This window comes from Corvus moneduloides, chromosome Z, assembly GCF_009650955.1.
Source record: "Corvus moneduloides isolate bCorMon1 chromosome Z, bCorMon1.pri, whole genome shotgun sequence".
Taxonomy (NCBI): Eukaryota; Metazoa; Chordata; class Aves; order Passeriformes; family Corvidae; genus Corvus; species Corvus moneduloides.
Genome location: NC_045511.1, coordinates 15,702,658 through 15,718,962, shown reverse-complemented (window position 1 = coordinate 15,718,962; position 16,305 = coordinate 15,702,658). Strand labels below are relative to the sequence as shown.

The window sequence follows — 16,305 nt, the reverse complement described above, 5'->3', positions numbered from 1 at the left end:
TTGGCTACTTTGGCCCCTGGTCAAGGAGCAGCTGGTCCCTGCTCCTCCCCAGTCCCTCCTCCAGTCTTGCAGGCTTGGGACATGTTGGAGAGGAGCACAGGGGTGGCCTTGGGGCAGGTGCCCACCCCTCCTGGCATGCTTTACCTTAGATGCATCAGGTAGCAGAGAACCCTGCGGGGTGGGCTGGTGCCCAGTGGGTCACTGGGGGCCACCGTGGACCCCTCCTCCTCCCCCACGGGCACCAGGAAGATGCGATGGCGTAGGAAGGTCATGTGGTTGGCTGGCATGTCCTGGAAGTCGTACGTCACCAAGAACATCTTCACCACAGTCTTGTTGGGGTTAAATAAGGTCTGGGGGCAGAGGGGTAGAGAGTGAGACTGGGAGGAATGCAGGGCAGAGATGGGGCATCTGGGAGCAGAAGCTGCTGGTCAAAGGATCCAGAAAGCCTCACACCAGTCCCAGAGGGCTTAGCCTGAGTGCCACAGGTCAGTCCTTTACACCCACCTTCACACGTTTGCTCCCCTTGCATCACATCCCATTCCCACTGCACATGCACACTTTCCTGCCAAAAACCCTCACCAACCTCTTCTTTCCCTGATTCTCCCATCACCTTGTCTCCCTGCCAGCATCCCAGGTACCCTGTACTCCCCTCTGCTGTGCTGTCTTGGTGGCCATGTAACCCCTCTGCAGAAGACAAGCCTTCCAGCTGCTGCCCTGCCTAACAACATAATGGAGCATACCCACCCCAGCAGGGCAAACAGAGCCCACCCAGCCCCACCCCCACACTGCTACTGCAGGCCAGGGAATGACTCACCACTTGGATGGTTCCAGCTTTGGGGACACTGTAACCCTTCTTTCCCAAGGCCTCCAAGTCAATCACTCCCTGGGGCAAAATAAACAGCATGTGAGAGAGGGAGAAAGCCGAGGGAGAGCCCAGCTGGGAACCAGCATGGGCCTGAGACTCCCTCGCTGGGAACACCTGGCACAAGTCAGCAAGAAGACCCCCAGCTCAGTTCCTCTCCAAACCAGGAGCAGCAACAGAGAGGTGGTGACAAGAGAGGTGATGACAATGACAACCATGAAGCAGCTGGGCCTGTGTATGTTCCCCCTTGTTTCCCGTTTGGCTTTTTGGGTTAAAGATTGCCCCTGGCACAGCCATCCACCTCCACAAGCAGGTGGTTGCTTGAGCCACCCTCTAGAGTGAGGGGCTGCGCCAGGGTGCCGGGGTACAGCCCCCCTCCCCCACATCCATGTACCAGGAAAGGCGAGGGCGCGCTGTGTTCAGAGATGTCGAAGTAGGTGACGTCGACGGGCAGGGTGACATGCTGGGGACAGTACGAGCCACTGGCACCGATCTCTGCTGTGAAGCCCTCGATCCTCCCCGATGGTGCAAAGCGCCCTTTCAGGATGGACTCCTGAGAGGGGAAGGAAGTGTTAGGGAACCTCAAACACCAGCCCCACCCCCTGCCTCAATGCTCCAGGTGAAGTCATCCCCATCTTCACTGCACCCAAGTGACTGCTTGCCCTCATGTGCCCAGAGACCTCGCTCTAAGACAGACACACCCTGAACTGGTGAGATAACACCAACCATCTAACAGGGAGAAGCTGTGAGAGTACCTTGGCTCAGCCTCACAGCAGCCATCTGAGCAGGTTCCACCCAAGGATCTGCTGGCTGAGCCATGCTGCTGGTGGCTGTGTGGTTGCCACTGCACGGCAGGCCTTTTGGGGACAAGCAGCCTGGCCCCACACCAGGGCTCCCATCAGGTTCAGCCTCTCACACCCATTGCTAGCCCTGTGTGGAGCCCCCAGGACCCACCTCCCCCCAGCAGGTGGGCGCTGTTACCTCAAAGTTGCCCAGCAGAGCATGGCTGACAGTGGTGGTGGCCCAGGGCACTGTGGGAGACCTGGTGCCCCTCCGGAGGCTGGTCCGGAGATGTCGCCTGGGAGTGAGGAGAGAAGATTGGTGTTGGACTGAAGAGCACGCAGCCCTGGGTTGTTCATGTCCCTGGGAATGTGGATCCCTCTCCAGGTCCCCTATACCTTTGCTGGAGGTGGAACCCACTTTCCTACATCCCATGGGAAGAAAAAACCCCCCCAGTCTGTGGTGTCCAAGAGGGGAGATACCTGGGCCAGGGCAGGGAAGAGGACTTGACCCATCCTGAACCTCCCATTGGGCTGCAGGGTACTGGGGTGGGCAGGCACCCTGAGCCCTCATGTCCATCCCATGGGGCTGCCAGGACACTCACGATTTGAGGCGCAGCCCACTCTTCAGCCTCCTCCCAACCGCCGTGCAGTCTGCAGAGCTCTGGAGGGGACACGAAATGGAGAACTCTGTTAGGGCAGCAACCAAGGCCCGTGCACCCCTGGGAGGGGCCATCGCCCCTTGCCCTGCCCCACATTCCCATGGGTGTCCCAGCAGATGAACAGGCTCCAGTCCATGGGCAGCCATCAGCAGCCTCTGCAGGGGTGGCCAGCAGGGTAGCACAAGGACTGGGGTGTCTGGTGGGGACATAGGGCTGCCCAAACCCCAAAGTGGCTCAGCTGGGAATGACGGTGTTGGTACCCAAGGGTACAACACACTATTCCCGCTCTACAAAGCAGGTCTCAGGAGCAGCCCCAGTGAAAGACACCTGTAGACAGAGCCATGCAGTGACACCCCCTTGCACCTCCCAGGGATTGGGACACCTACAAGGATGCTCCCTGACCAGCCTGGGAAAAGTTCTGTCCCCTGGTGATTCATGCAAAGTCCTCAGCAGTGCCACCAGGCAGAGGGGTGCGTTTCCCATCGCTACCCACAGCTAGGATCCTACAGCTGTGGGGTGGGGGGTTAAAGCCACAGCCACACTGCAGCCTTCTTTTAAAGATGTCCTCTTTTCAGGGGTTTTCCCTTCTGGAAGCCACACAAAGGGCAGCACAACACAAAAGGATGATGAAGCTGGCTGGCATGACCGGGCGGGAAAACCCAGGGAAGCTGCTGGAGGGCTTCACTCTGCAAGGACAGTGCTGGCAGCAGCTGGGCTGAGGGACAGTCATGAAAAAGGCTGGCAGGGATTGAGCTGTGCCCCATGGATGGCGTGTCTCAGCTCCATGCAGCAAGAAGCCAGCATAGCTCTGACATCAGTTCCTGTGTGTCCCCACACCATGGGATGCCCCAGAGAAAAAGAAGAGCATGCCAGGTCTGGCCTGAGCCTGCTGCAGCCTCAGCTGGCAGGACAGGTAAGGGCAGGGAGCAGGGTAAGAAAAGAGGAATTGCAGGCAGCTCCTGAGCTGCTAGGGTGGCTGCAAACCTCAGAGGTCTGCCCCATTGCTAAGACCTTGTGGCACCTTGGGGACATGCCACAGGCGCCCCAAAATGGCAGAAAAGCCAGTGGCATCTCTACACACAGCACTGGGCTCCTTGGTCAGAGTATGTCCAGTCCCACTGCCTGCCACCAGACACTTGCTCTAATGGGCATCATGACCAGGAGTTCAAACCATCCCATGCATCTGCCTTCCTCCTCATCAGGCAGGTAGAGGCCAACTACTCTTCCCAAGCTTGCTGCTATATCATGGCTTAACAGGAAGCCATGAGACACCAAATGTGGTTTCACGATGTGTCCAGCTCTCACTGCTGCGGGGAGGTTGTCTCCTCTCCAAGCAGGGCTCTCCAGGAGAAAAAGCTGGTTGCATCCAGAGTATCCAGTGACTACAAGATGTCAAGAGCTGGTTAAAACAGACCATGTGTGCCAGGGCTGGCTGTCAGCTGCTGCCTTGCTCACACCAGCACTGCAGCTCGGGGCATGGTGCCACAGTGGGGCTGGGCATCCCCAGACCATTCGCTGCCTCCCCCCATGAGCAATGCTCACCTTGGCTGCAGGAAGCAGGTGATTCCAGAACGGAGCTCCCTTGGCATCAGTGCTGCGGCAGGCTGTGGGCACAGGATGGCATGGCAGGACCCTCTTTTTCCTTGCTGGTGGGGACAGGCTCTCATCCTCAGAGCAGGAGTCGGCCGTAACCTCGCCAGCAGGCAGCAACTTCCTTTTGGCTGGGCAGGTGCTGCTGAGCTGGCTGCTCCCACAGGGCGTCATCTCCTGGGAGCTCAGGTTGCTGGGCTCGGGGCTGAGCGCTGTCTGTGGAGTGGGGGGCTCCCTGCACCCATTGGCCATCACTGGCCCTTCCACTTCTCCGCTAGCCCTGCTGGTGCAAGCTGGGCTGCTCCCTGGCTTCTCTCTCTTCCCACCAGGGTCCAACTGGGTTGTTTGTGCAATACTGTGCAATTCAAGGTGAAGTACATTGTGGCCACTTGCTGGCTCCCCATTCTCTCCATAGTCTATGGGCTGATCCCCTGATGAGACAGGGCAACTGTCTCTCATGTGCAAAGTACTGCAAGCAATGTGCCGGGGCCAGGATGACGAGGAGGAGGAGGAGGAGGAGGAAAAGGAAGAAGAGGAGGAGGAGGAGACATCCTGTGACTTGTCTTCTCTGCTGGCCTTGGGGCTGTGGCTAGGGCTGCCCTCACAGCGGTGCTCCACCACCCGCAGCCCACTGTGGGAGAAGTGCTGGGCAGAGCCACAGAGCGAGAGCTCCTCCACCAGCAGACCATCCTCAAAGGTATCATCATCATCCAGGGAAGGCTGCCCAGGGCCCCCATCCACCCCCCTGTCACCCCAGTGAGTTCGTTTGGGATCTCGCCCCCCCTCCGGAGTTCGCTGCTCGGGGTATCCTCTCTTGACAGCTGGCCGGGTGCCTGCCCGCTGCTCTGTGCTCTCAGAGGAGCTGGAGAGATGGGAGAAGATGGACACCTGGTAAACCTTCTGGCGCTTGATTTCTGTCTCGTTGTAGCCCATGAGGATGCTGCGGTGGGTGCAGCACTGCGAGGAAGGCTCCAAGGGTGTCTCCCCGCTGGGCCGGGACAGGCTGGGGTCCGTGCTGCGCTCTGGGGGCAGGGACGTCTCTGTGTGGATGTGCCGCATGGAGCCTCACTTGCTGGGACTCCGGGCGGAGCCCATGCGGCAGCAGGAGGGGGACTGTAAAGTGCCACAGGTCAGGGTGCAAGGGCAGGGGGGTGGGAGCTGGATCCCCTCTCACTCACGATCTCTGTGTGAGCCCTCTACTATGAGGTGCTCTGCAGCACAGCATCTGGAAAAACAAGAAAGCAGAAGGATGAAGATCAGCCTGGAGCCCCCATCCTCATTCAGACTTCTGGCTGCAAGGGACCTACTGGGACACGGGCAGCTCCTAACACAGCCCCACTTGAACCTCCCTCTCCAGGGACAGGAAGAGGAACCAGGCTGGTGTGGCTTTCTGGGAAACCCTGAGGCATCACCCACCTGCGCGTTCAGCACTTCCTTCCCAGCTCAGGCAAGGAGAGGTCTCCAGACAGGCAGGAGACTCCTGGGGACAAGTCTGGACAAGCAGGGAGGAAGAGGCCTGCCCTCTGCCAGGGACACGCTTGTGCTGTTGTGGAGCACAGGAGTCAGGCAGGTCAGACCAGTCCCAGGGGCTCAGGCCTGTAATCACCCCTTTGGGCAACAGCAGCAACATCTCCCAGCACTGGCCAAGACAACCTGTCCCAGCCACGTGCACTGAATGAGGCAGGGCTGGTGTCAGTCCCATGCTGGGGACAGGAACCTGGCCTAACATCCCCATTACCCCTTCCAGCTTGGACCAGGCACCTCCAGCACCTCAGTCAGCAGCTGGGAAGTACCAGTGTCACCATCCACCCACTCCTGCCAGCTCCGAGGGCCTGCCCTCCTCCATGCTGCTTGGTGCCTCACTTTTGATTTTCAGTCCAGCTGGAGGGCTGTGAGAATCCTGTCTATATGTTGTTTCTTTTCAGGCATGAAAAATACTGAAATGGCTGCAAGAGCTGAGGAGATGCAGGAAAAGTCACCAGCAGACTGAGGAAAAACTGCCCATCCTGGCAGCTCTGACTTTTGCCTGTCCTTGCAGCTGTGCCTGATCTTGTGGAGCAAGGGCTTAGGGGCAAGTGAGCAATAGGGAAATTGGTTCTCCAAGTTGATCAAGGCTCTCTGGACAGTGAGGCTGCATATGCTATTTTGACCCTGCTGGGATGGGGATGGGAAAATGGAAGGCCAAGGTGGTCAAGACCAGGAATTTTGTTTAAAAGAAGTGATAAAAGGTATAACCATGCACCAGGATATGTTGGGGGCTGACTGGCTGGAAGGCAGCACAACAGAAAAGGCCCTGAAGGCCCTGGTGGGCACCAAGTTGTCCATGAGCCAGCAATGTGCCCTTGCAGCAAAGAAAAACAGTAGTGCACCAGGTACAGCATTAACAGCATGTTGAGGGAACTGATCCTCCCTCTTTGCTCAGCACTGGTGAGGCCACACCTGAGAGAGTGCAACAAAGGGACCCTAAGAAACGATTAAGGGACAGGAGCATCTGTCCTACGAGGAAAGGCTGTGAGAGCTGGGACTGTTCAGCCTGGAGAAGAGAAGGCTCAGTGAGATCTCATCTATATATATATCTATCTATATATATAGATATATAGAGATATATATATAGATATATATATAAGAGGTTCCCTCTGAATATCAGAAAACACCATTTTCTTTTACTGTGACCAAGCACTGTAACCAGTTACCTAGAGAGGTTATGGAGTCTTCATCCTTGGAAATATTCAGAAGTCATCAGGACAAAGTCCTGGGCAATGGCTCTGGGTGGGGCTGGTCCAGTTATCCCCACCAACCTCAATCCCTCTGTGTAGCCCACGACACTGCAGCCTGTTCTGGCTGTCCCCCTCACTTACCCCTCTGCAGCAGGACCCTGCTTTGCTCCGGATTAACCTCCCTGCCCTGCAGCAGGCGGTCGTTGGCACAATTAGCTGAAGACACCTGCCAGTCAGGCACCCCCCAGAAGCGGCGTGGCTGCCGTGGAATGGCTCCCACCATCACGGTGTGCCTCCGAACCTCTGCAACGTCCTCTCCAGCTCTTCAGTGTCCACAGTGGCTCTGAGGGGAAGGAAAAGGGGGAGATGCAGGGCTGGGGTGGTTCAGATGCTTCCTGGGAGAAAGGCAGGACGGTGCTGCCTGTCTGCAGGGTCACACAGGCAGGGAAGGCAGCATTTAGGCTCAGCCTTTCCCAACCTCCCAAATCAAGGGCCACATACACCTCAGCCACCTCAGGCAGTGCTAACACCTTGATTTCCATTTGAACCACAAATATTTTAAGCTAAGCTGTGAACTCTCATACCTGGCTTGATTTTACATCCCTTTTGCATGCCTTCCTGTATGAAACCCTGCGCATAGGAAGAGATTCCTCTTTTTTCTGGCGACCATTTCATGCCTTGCTTTCCAAGACACTGCAGCAACCTCTGGGCCTCCAGCTAGCTCCTGGTCTCATTTTCACCTCCTCCCCCTTCCACCCACAGCACAGGACACTTTCTGGCCCTACAGATAAGGAGAAGAGCTTGGAATTGTTTTCTTCCAATAAGAGATGCCTTTCAGGGAAGGCAGAAATGAGGAGACTGACAGCCCTGAGCCACGATGGCCCCCCACCAGTTTTCCCCAGCACAAAGACAGCAATCCTTTCATGTGCACAGCAGTCACCTGTTCAGATGTGCCCTTGATGCACAACGGAGATTTGCGGATGCAACACAGCTCCCCTGTGGTCATAATCCACGGGCACTGCAGCTTTGATGCCTGGAAGAGGGCGTGGAGGAGAGTCAGCTCATGCAGCAGCTCATGGTGCAACACCTTCAGAGTGGGCAGGAGCCCTTGGGCACCTGCAACCTCAGCACCTCTACAGCAGAGGCAGCTCATGGGCTTCACTAGCCCAGGGACCTGCAGCTGAAGGAGGAAACGGTGCCTGTCCCTGGGGGTCACGCCCTCCTCTCCTCCCTCCCCATGCATCCCTCAAAGAGGGGCTCACTGCAGCACCCATCCAGAGGGAAGTCACTGTCTGGGCACCCCAAGCCAGCAGTGAGTACTGCTCTGAAGGCTGGAAACAGCAGGGCCAGAGGCAGCAACACTCAAGTGCAATCCCCTTCTGGCATCCCGGTCTGGCAAATTCTGCATCCCCCCAGCTTGCATGTGGGAAGCCAGCATCAGCTGTGCTTGCTGCCTGACCTCACCTGACCCAGAAAACAGGCTGTTCTTTCATTACATTTCCAATAAGATTTGTAATTACAGGCTGTCATGACCAGTCCCTGAGAGCTGGACAGCTCAAAAGCCACCGCTGCTGCTGGGGAAGGGCACTGCCAGCAACCAGCCAGAACAGGACCTGTTGAGATTCAACACAACAGCACCCAAGGAGCACTTGCAGCAGGGCAAATCAGTGCTGCAGCACAACAAACCACAGGTCCAAAACCTCAACAAAAGCTTTTTGTAAAGACCAGCTCCTCCTGGCTCCTTCCCATGTGAGACCTGCACCAAAGCAGGTAGGAAAGCAAGTGAATGCCCACAGTTGTGGGTGGATGCTGAAGTGGTAGCATGCTGTGCTCTGCCTGCCTGGAAGGTTGCTGTTTCCCTCCTCCATCCCTGAGGGAGACTTGTACCATGACTTGTGTGGCACAATCAACCCCTGGGAAGCAAAATCAGCAACCAACAGCAAGAATCAGCCTGGTTCAGTGGAAGAAAGCATGTGTCCTTGCCAGAACAAACACACAGTTTCACCCGCATCCTTTCATTCTCTTCCCTGTGTCCCTCTGAAGTCACAGCCATTTTCTCCCCAGCAGCAGCTACCTTTCACAAGAATGGATGTATCGGGACAGGCTGACCTGCTAACACCAGAAATCCATCCCAGCTGAGCTCTCAGCACCAGTCCTCAGGTGCTGCCAGCACCAGCCAATAGAACACACAGCTAGAACAAGGGGCTGCACCATCTTTTGCCAGCCCAGATACTGTTGCTTGGAGCATCATGCTGGAAATGCCAAACCCATGGTGGGGACAGGAAAGTGTCACCCAAAGTGTCTCCAAGTAGACCCTAGGATCTCCTTGAACATCCTTCTGGAGGAATGACCATCAGCCTGGGATGGGGATCAGCTGGGGCATAGCACTGCTTCTCACCCCCTTTGAAATGCAAGGAGCTGTGTCCCAGGGAGGTTCTCCTGGCAGTGCCAAGTGCCTCCCAGGGCAGTTCCTCCCTGCTGAGAGCCCATCCTGCTCACAGTAGAGCTCAGCCTCTGACAGCACTACGGGAGTCCACTACCTCCCCCAGAGCAGGACAGCAATCCTGGGACCACAGCCTCCTGCAGTCCAGGGGACAGGGAGAAAGCACCTGGTCACCTCTGCCTTCTCTTCCCCTTGAGACAGGCATTGCCAGAGCCCTACTTCTGGCCACATGGATGGGACAGAGCCAGGCCCAGGGCCTCACCAGCTCAGCTGAGCAGCACAGGTACCAGCCCCTGGACACAGCACATGGGGCTCCGTGTGCCTGGACCAAGGGTTTGGTCCCTCCTAAGCCCACGTGATGCTCATTTTTTTTGACAATGTTTCAGCCCATGCTGGTGCTCTAAGACAGGACTCAAAAAGATTTCCCTCTTGAGGGAAGCCTAGCCAGAGCTCTTCTACTCTCTGCCCCGCTCCTGCCAAGGCTACTCATTGCTCAGAAAACAGGCAGGGCCCTGTGCTTTTGCCAAGATCTCCCAGCACCTGGATCTGGAGCTATGCCAGGCACAGCTTTCCTCTATTTCTTTGCCTGGGGAAGGGCACCACGCTTCATCACCCAAGAGATACCCAGTGCCAAAGGACCTGCAGAGAGGGAGCGTGTCCCAGGCACTGGGGCAGAAAGGCTGTGTTCCTTGGGGACGCTGAACCACCAGAGCCTGACATGGAATAACACAGCCAGGCCTGGTGCGGTTGGGTCAGGGACTTGGCTTACCTGCTGGTTCCATTGCTATTAGCACATCCAGGGGGAAGCCAGGATTAACAGACCATGGTCTCAGTCTGGAGGAAACAGAGCAGGATGGCGAGTGAGGACGGGTTCCTAGCTGGGCAATGCAGCAGCAGTGCCACATGCCGGGCTGCAGCCTGCAAAAGGATCTTTGCTGTTCGAGCTGTACTGCGCCAGCCAGAGAGGAAGCGGCATGAGTGTGGAGCAGGGAGGTATCTGTCATGAGGCAGAGCCCTTGGGAGCCTGGCAGGGATGGCTGCACAGCACCAGTGCAAGGAAGAGAGCAAGAGCTGTGCCCAAAGTTGCCACACTCATTCAGGGGGGATCCAGTGGCTTCCCAGAGCAGCACTGCCAGCCGGTCAGAAGGGACACACGGCCAGTGGACAAGAGGCTTTGACTTGGGCACTGCTGCCTGGGACAGAGCACCAGCCTGGGGGCTGGCAGGGCCAAGAGAGGTCTTTGCACAATTTAGACCACAAAAAAACCCCCAAACCAACCCCTAAGTGGCTCTTGCTGCCTTCTTCTCTCCTGCTCCCTTTCCTGGGAAGTGCTACGGAGAGACTCTGGTGGCCTCACTGGGGGTGAAGCAGGAACCACACAGCCAGGAAAGAAAAGGGCCATCATTACCAGAGGGCAAATAATCCTTAGAATGAACAGAGCACAAGGCAAGAGAAGAGGCAACAGAAACTGCTGGAAACAGACTGTCTGGAGGATAAATCACAGCTCCACAGGTCCTCTCTGAACCCAAGGAGAAAGAAGGAAATCTAACCAGTGGTGAGCACAAACCCAGGAGCTCCCTGGCACAGGCTAAGAGCAGAGCTTGCAAAGTGCCAGCAGGCAGAAAGTTTCCGTCACAACCCTGAAGGATGGCAGCACTAACAGCAATGCTGCCACCAGAGAAGGGTTCCTGCACAGTCTGACAGATCAGGCATCTCACCATCAGGAGAGAGACAGACACGTGAGGCTGGGGAGTACCTCCAGCACCGTAGCAGAGGTGGCAATCCCAGGGAGAAGCTGACTAGTGAGATGCTAGAGGAACAAACTATGCTTGAAGGGAAAGATGACCACTGGCCATGGCTCTGGCACTATCCTGAAATTCAGGCTGTGGAGGAAGGAGCTGACACTTTGTGGAAACAAGAGGGAGGAAGAAGGAGAGGGAGGGGGAGTGGAAACAGAGGGAGGGAGCTTCCTTGCCCCACTGCAAGGGCAAGTGCTGCTCTCGAGGGTCCTCAGGAGGCCTCCTGCCATGCCAGATTTATGCAGCTGCAGAGCCTCGCTCAGTGCTAGCCCCTGCTAGGAATGGAGAGGAAGCCTGAGCCCGGAGGGGAAGGATTGGGCAAGAGGTATCTAATGTCCATGTCAGGAGTGCAAGCTCCTAGAAACCACCAGACACAGCTTCTACAGAGAGAGAGAGACACGACACCTCCCTGTGCCCGCAGCACCGTGTCCGTGAGGTGCTGCTGCTCCCTCCCATCCCGCGGGAGGCGGCACTGACGGGGTGCAGAAGCCCCCGGGGACAGAGCAGCCCTCTCTGCAGTACATCTTGCTGGGGCTCCAGGCTGCAGCAGCCTCCTCAAGGGCTGAGGTCTGCCCAGCGACATGCAATGCCTCCCCAGCCCCAGCACCACACGCAGGTGCCGCAGGGACTGAGCCCTTCCGCTCGGCCAAGTCAGGATAACACAATGAAACCTCTCCTGGGAGCTGGGGGAGCCGGAGCAGAGCTCCCAGCCCAGTGACTTACCCCTTCTCCCTCTGCTGCCCCTCGTCCTGGCACGGACCGCCTCCGCACACCTTTCCCAGGTGCCTGGCTTGCAGACGGCGACGCTGACAATAGCCTGCGGCTGGAAAGGGGGGCTTACAGGGTCTGCAGGCAGATCCCACTATGCGACAGTCACCTGTGTAAAGCTTTCCCCCACGTCCAACCCCCTCCTCGCCAACCTCGCCTCCACGCACGGCTGCCCCTCTTCCCAGGAAAGCGCAGTCAAAGAATGAAAAGCAGCTTAAAATCCGGCAGGACAATCGGGCAGCTCTCCAAAGCCGGCAGCACCCTCTGCCCACCCAGCCCAGCAGGTTCAAACCTCTGCGATACAGCCCACGGCTGCCCAGCTCCAGTGTTCGACCGGGAGCCCAGGAAACCTGCAGCAGGCAGGGCAGGGAAATCCCATGCAGCAGCCGCTTACGGGGAGGACAGCCCAGGTTGAGGACAGACCTTTGTCTCTGCCTGCCTGTCTCGCTCGCTCGCTGCCGGAGGAGGAAGAGGGGGGCGGTGGGGGACAGCGAGCAAAGATAACACCCCTAGGAGGGATGTCACAGCCACGTTAATCACTTGGAATTCCAGCCAGCGCGCCGCAAATATGGGCAGCAAATGGAGATGCTCAAAGCTCTAAAATAATTGGATCCTTTCACAAGAGCCGAGCCCAGAATCCAGCACAGGAATTCAGTCCCCGCTGGAAGTCGAGAGATCAAATGCATGGAGAGGCAGGCGCAGCACAAGCAATCCTCAGCCACCGCTGTATCCAGCTCCATAGCCTTTGGCGCTGCTTTAATCTCAGGTGCTTTCCCAGCGGGAGCGAGGGGGGACCACAGCGGAGAGCCCGAGTGCCCAGCTGAGGACCAGCCCCTTCCCATCCAACTTACTCTACTTGTGGCAAGGTGCAGAAGCGCTGCCAATGCAAGAGAGGGTTTTGTGGAGGAGACCAGCTGCCTCGAAGCCTTACTCGACCGGAGGAACAATCCCCTGGAAAGGAGACCCCTGAAGCTGCTGTTTGGCCCCCGCTGCCCTGCAGGGGAGATGCCTGGCCCGGCAGGATTCCCAGCCCGCATCACATTCCCGGCGAGACGCACACACGGCACATGTAGGCTCCTGCTCGGCGCCTCAACGGCAATGAAAAGGCACAGAGGCTTCTGCCAGAAAACAAAGAGGCAGCGGCAGAGCTGGGGGTGGGGAAAACTCTCCGCTGCCCAAGAGGATCCCTGCAGAGGCAGCAGGATGCTGCTAGGCTCCACCGCAGCTATTCACCCCCATTAGCCCGAGGTGGCACCCACTTGCCCGGCACAGGGAGTCGAGGGTGGGCAGCTCCCATTCCCCTTCCCGAGGCAGTGCTGGGTGAGAAGTGCTGGAGGACACGAGCCAGGCCCAGGACAACAGCTGTCCACTAGCAGCAAATTCCTCTGTGCTGGCTCCACTTCACAAAAAGCTGTGTCTTTTCACCTCGGGGTAGCTGCTGCACAGGAGAAGGTGCAGCCAGCACCTCGCCTGCAAGCCTTGGGGACCCCCATGGCGTTGGACTTGGGGCAAGCACAGTGGCCTCAGCAGTCACCCTGAGGCAACAAAGAATGTGAAAGCAAGCCCCTGGCCACCCAAGCACAGGGACATGTCAGCCAGCTCCCTTCCAGCCCTCCTGTCCCTCTCCAGGGGTGGTGGCCTGAGGGACGAGCGTGGAGGACCTCAGCCACTGGATGACTACACGGACTGGCTGCTCCAGTCCAGACCCTGGTGCCAACTGAAACCAATGGAAAATTTTCCACTGTGTGATTACCAAGTCACATGCCTGTGAGCCAGTCACAGAATGGCTTTGAGAAGGCAAGTGGGATCTGGCCAAGGGCAGGGACCACTTCTGGTCTGCACTTGCATGACACCTGAGGTCTCTGGCCATGACCAGGGCATCAATGCACTGCCACATTTCAAGTTCAATAAGGATGCTTGTCCAAGAGAGGCATTCCCCAGGCCCAATCTGGATGCGGCCCCCACCACTCTAAGTGATGTACAAATGTTAGCACCAAGAGTCCCTTTTATCTGATCTCCCAAGAGGAAGAATAATACCCTGCAGATGGTGTCTGCATCAGAAGCCCTGCAAACCATACTCTAACATGTTTAACTCAACTCCAGTGGTAAGACAATCACACAGTAACTCCCATCCTGTCAGCTCCCTTTCCTGGACTGTGCACCATGGGAAGCATGATCTCAGTGTCCAGCATGAACAGCCCAGCCCCTTTTCCAGCACTATTAGCTGAGTACAGAAACAGGAGCCTCTGACAGGGAGCTCTGGTAGTGGGGTGACATTTTGCAAGCTGGGAGAAGATATGCACAGAAATCAGCAGGTGATAGGACCTCTGTTGCTCCCTGCTCTGCCATCTCCTTTCTTCTCCCTCTGGTCACCACTGCATACAGCCACAGGCATTCACAGCCTCCTTACCAAGCCAGCTCCTTCTGTACCCTGATGCCCCATAGCCATTCACACCGCCTAAACCCAGATGCACAATACTGCCCCTTCCCCACATCCTTCACATGGCACCTGGGCTCTGTATCCCCACAAGTGTGCTCCTCTTCATTCCCACCCCATCCTCCACCACCATCAGACCCTGTCCGGTTTCTATGAACCCCCAAGGCAAGCCCGTAGCTCTTACCTGTGCTCTGTTGCCTCCTGATTGCTGCAGTTCATACCTTAACTTACCCCAGGCTCCTCCCATTCCCGACTGCCACACACCCACAGCCCCAAGTCCAAGCCTCCTTGCACACATTCAGCTGATGAGCCCCTGACACCCAACAGACCCACGGCACCTTCACCTTTCCCTACCGCTCCAAACAGTCACCTGGCACCTCAGGGCAGTGGAGAAAATCCCAGGGATGCTGAATTGCTCTGATCAGCTCCGGGTGTCAAAGCTACACGTTGGAAGAGAGAGTAGGCAAATGGCCTGCAGTGGGGAGGGCAGCAAGGATTGTGCACTGCAGCATTTGCCCCGTGGGAACTGCCCCTCCCCACCGCAAGCCCTCTTGCAATACACTTCCTTTTACTGTAAGAGCCCTCCAAGGGAGGTGCTTGAGCACAGGCACTCGGGCCTCCTGCTTGGTTACCAAGCTGCAGCCTGCAGATAAGGCTGCAGCAGCTGTGGGGACATTCAGCATCTTTTCCACTCCCCGTACTAGACATGTACGTGGCACAGGGGGAGGAGATACCACACACACATACACACACACAGAGAGCTGTGCACAGCCACCCAATCCATCCTTTTCCAGCTGCGATTTAGAAAGGCTCAAGTCTAGCACAGGCCAGAGTGATGGCGTGTGCTGGGCAGGTATTTGGGCCATAAGGGTGAGGCTTTGTCCATCTTTGATTTTAAGAAGATGGACACAACCAGGGCTACTGCAGGCAAGGAGTATTTCCACCATGAATTCAATGTCCTGCATCTTGTCACAGAAAAGGAAAACCTCTCTTTCCTGTAGGACTGAAAGTGAGAGAGAAACACCCTGCTGGAATTACGAACAGGTTGTCACAGCTGTCATTAAACACTGACACTGTTGCCCATAATGAAGACAAACACATGAGAGCAGAAGGCCCTAAGAAGGGAAATGTGGGGGTAGCAGGGACTGGAATTCTGACTGTAGGCATATTCATATGAAAGGCAGCACAGGAGATGCAGTCCAGCTCCTATTATGTCTTGTGAAACTGCAAACCTCCTGGTCCATACAGCGTGAACCACCCCTGGGGTCCTACAGACAGCAGAGGCAACTAGGTCAAAAACACCTTCAACCTGATGGTTGATCCATGCCACTGAGGACACAGATGTCCTTCTAGACCTGACCCTCCTAAGGAGACAGAGCCTGTGAGAGGCCTAAGAGCTCTCCCTGGATTACCAGAAACCAGCTCATCCCCTGCCACACAGCACTTGTTCCCGCAGCTGGGAACAAACCTCAGGCCCAAGCCACCAGATCCTGCTGCTCCTGATGCACAGGGGGTGCTGTGACAGGGACATCCAACTAAAGCAAGCATGCCCAGAGCAGTATTGAGTGGACTGCCAAGGAAGGGAGAGCAGAGCACACAGGGCAATGGCAGCCCAGTGTCAACAAGCCTGAGGGAAAGACTGAAAGGAGCAACTTCAGAAGGGATCTGGGGACTAACACAGGTTTATGAGAATGTTCTAGACCTTGAAAACCTACATAAAGGGAGCCTGGACATCCACCCAGCCTCTGCCAAACAAGAAAGCATATGTAGCTACTGCTGCAGGTCAGCTTAACCCAGGCACCATGGCTATAAGCAGACCCCTTTGCTCTGGTTCATTACTCTTGCAGACAGGATGGGCCAAACACTGTAAACACCCTCTGAACACTTACACACCAGACATGGGCTTCTGCAGCATTAGATACCAGGTCAAAGCTCGGAGACACAATAAATCGCAGAGTGAAGTTGTTCCTGAAGACAAGACTCATAAGACTGCCAGCAGCCAGCCTTGCAGAAGGACAGGACCAGGAAAAGAGCAGCCATGAGAATAAAATGCTGGCAAAGAAACAGAAAATACTGTGAGCAAATAATTCTTTCCAGACAGTCCTTTGGGCTCATCTCAGCATCCATCTGCTGAGGATGGTCAAACAGCTGGAACCTTTAAAAAAGCTACCAGTGATTTCCCTTCCAATCGCCACTATCTCTGGGACAGGCATCATGGGGAAGATAAACCTTCCATCTGGAGGGCTGG

The 16,305-nt window shown here is 56.5% G+C and overlaps 1 protein-coding gene across 9 annotated transcripts in view; it reads right to left on the bottom strand.

Annotated features, from left to right (window-relative positions):
• Window positions 1-16,305, bottom strand: part of FAM214B (family with sequence similarity 214 member B) — a 38,904-nt gene that overhangs the window by 1,877 nt on the left and 20,722 nt on the right. For 5 of the 9 annotated variants that reach the window (XM_032097614.1, XM_032097622.1, XM_032097615.1 and 2 more), the window contains 8 exons: window positions 7,551-7,643; window positions 6,752-6,953; window positions 3,846-5,118; window positions 2,247-2,305; window positions 1,844-1,940; window positions 1,257-1,415; window positions 815-883; window positions 145-350 (listed from right to left, as the gene is read on the bottom strand). In XM_032097614.1, the coding sequence (XP_031953505.1) occupies window positions 145-350; window positions 815-883; window positions 1,257-1,415; window positions 1,844-1,940; window positions 2,247-2,305; window positions 3,846-4,952 (1,697 nt within the window). In that variant the 5' untranslated portion in view covers window positions 4,953-5,118; window positions 6,752-6,953; window positions 7,551-7,643. Of the gene's footprint in view, window positions 1-144; window positions 351-814; window positions 884-1,256; window positions 1,416-1,843; window positions 1,941-2,246; window positions 2,306-3,845; window positions 5,119-6,751; window positions 6,954-7,550; window positions 7,644-9,822; window positions 9,888-11,575; window positions 12,438-12,471; window positions 16,274-16,305 lie in introns of those variants that run through there. The other 4 variants (XM_032097618.1, XM_032097617.1, XM_032097620.1 and 1 more) reach the window with 4 other exon arrangements.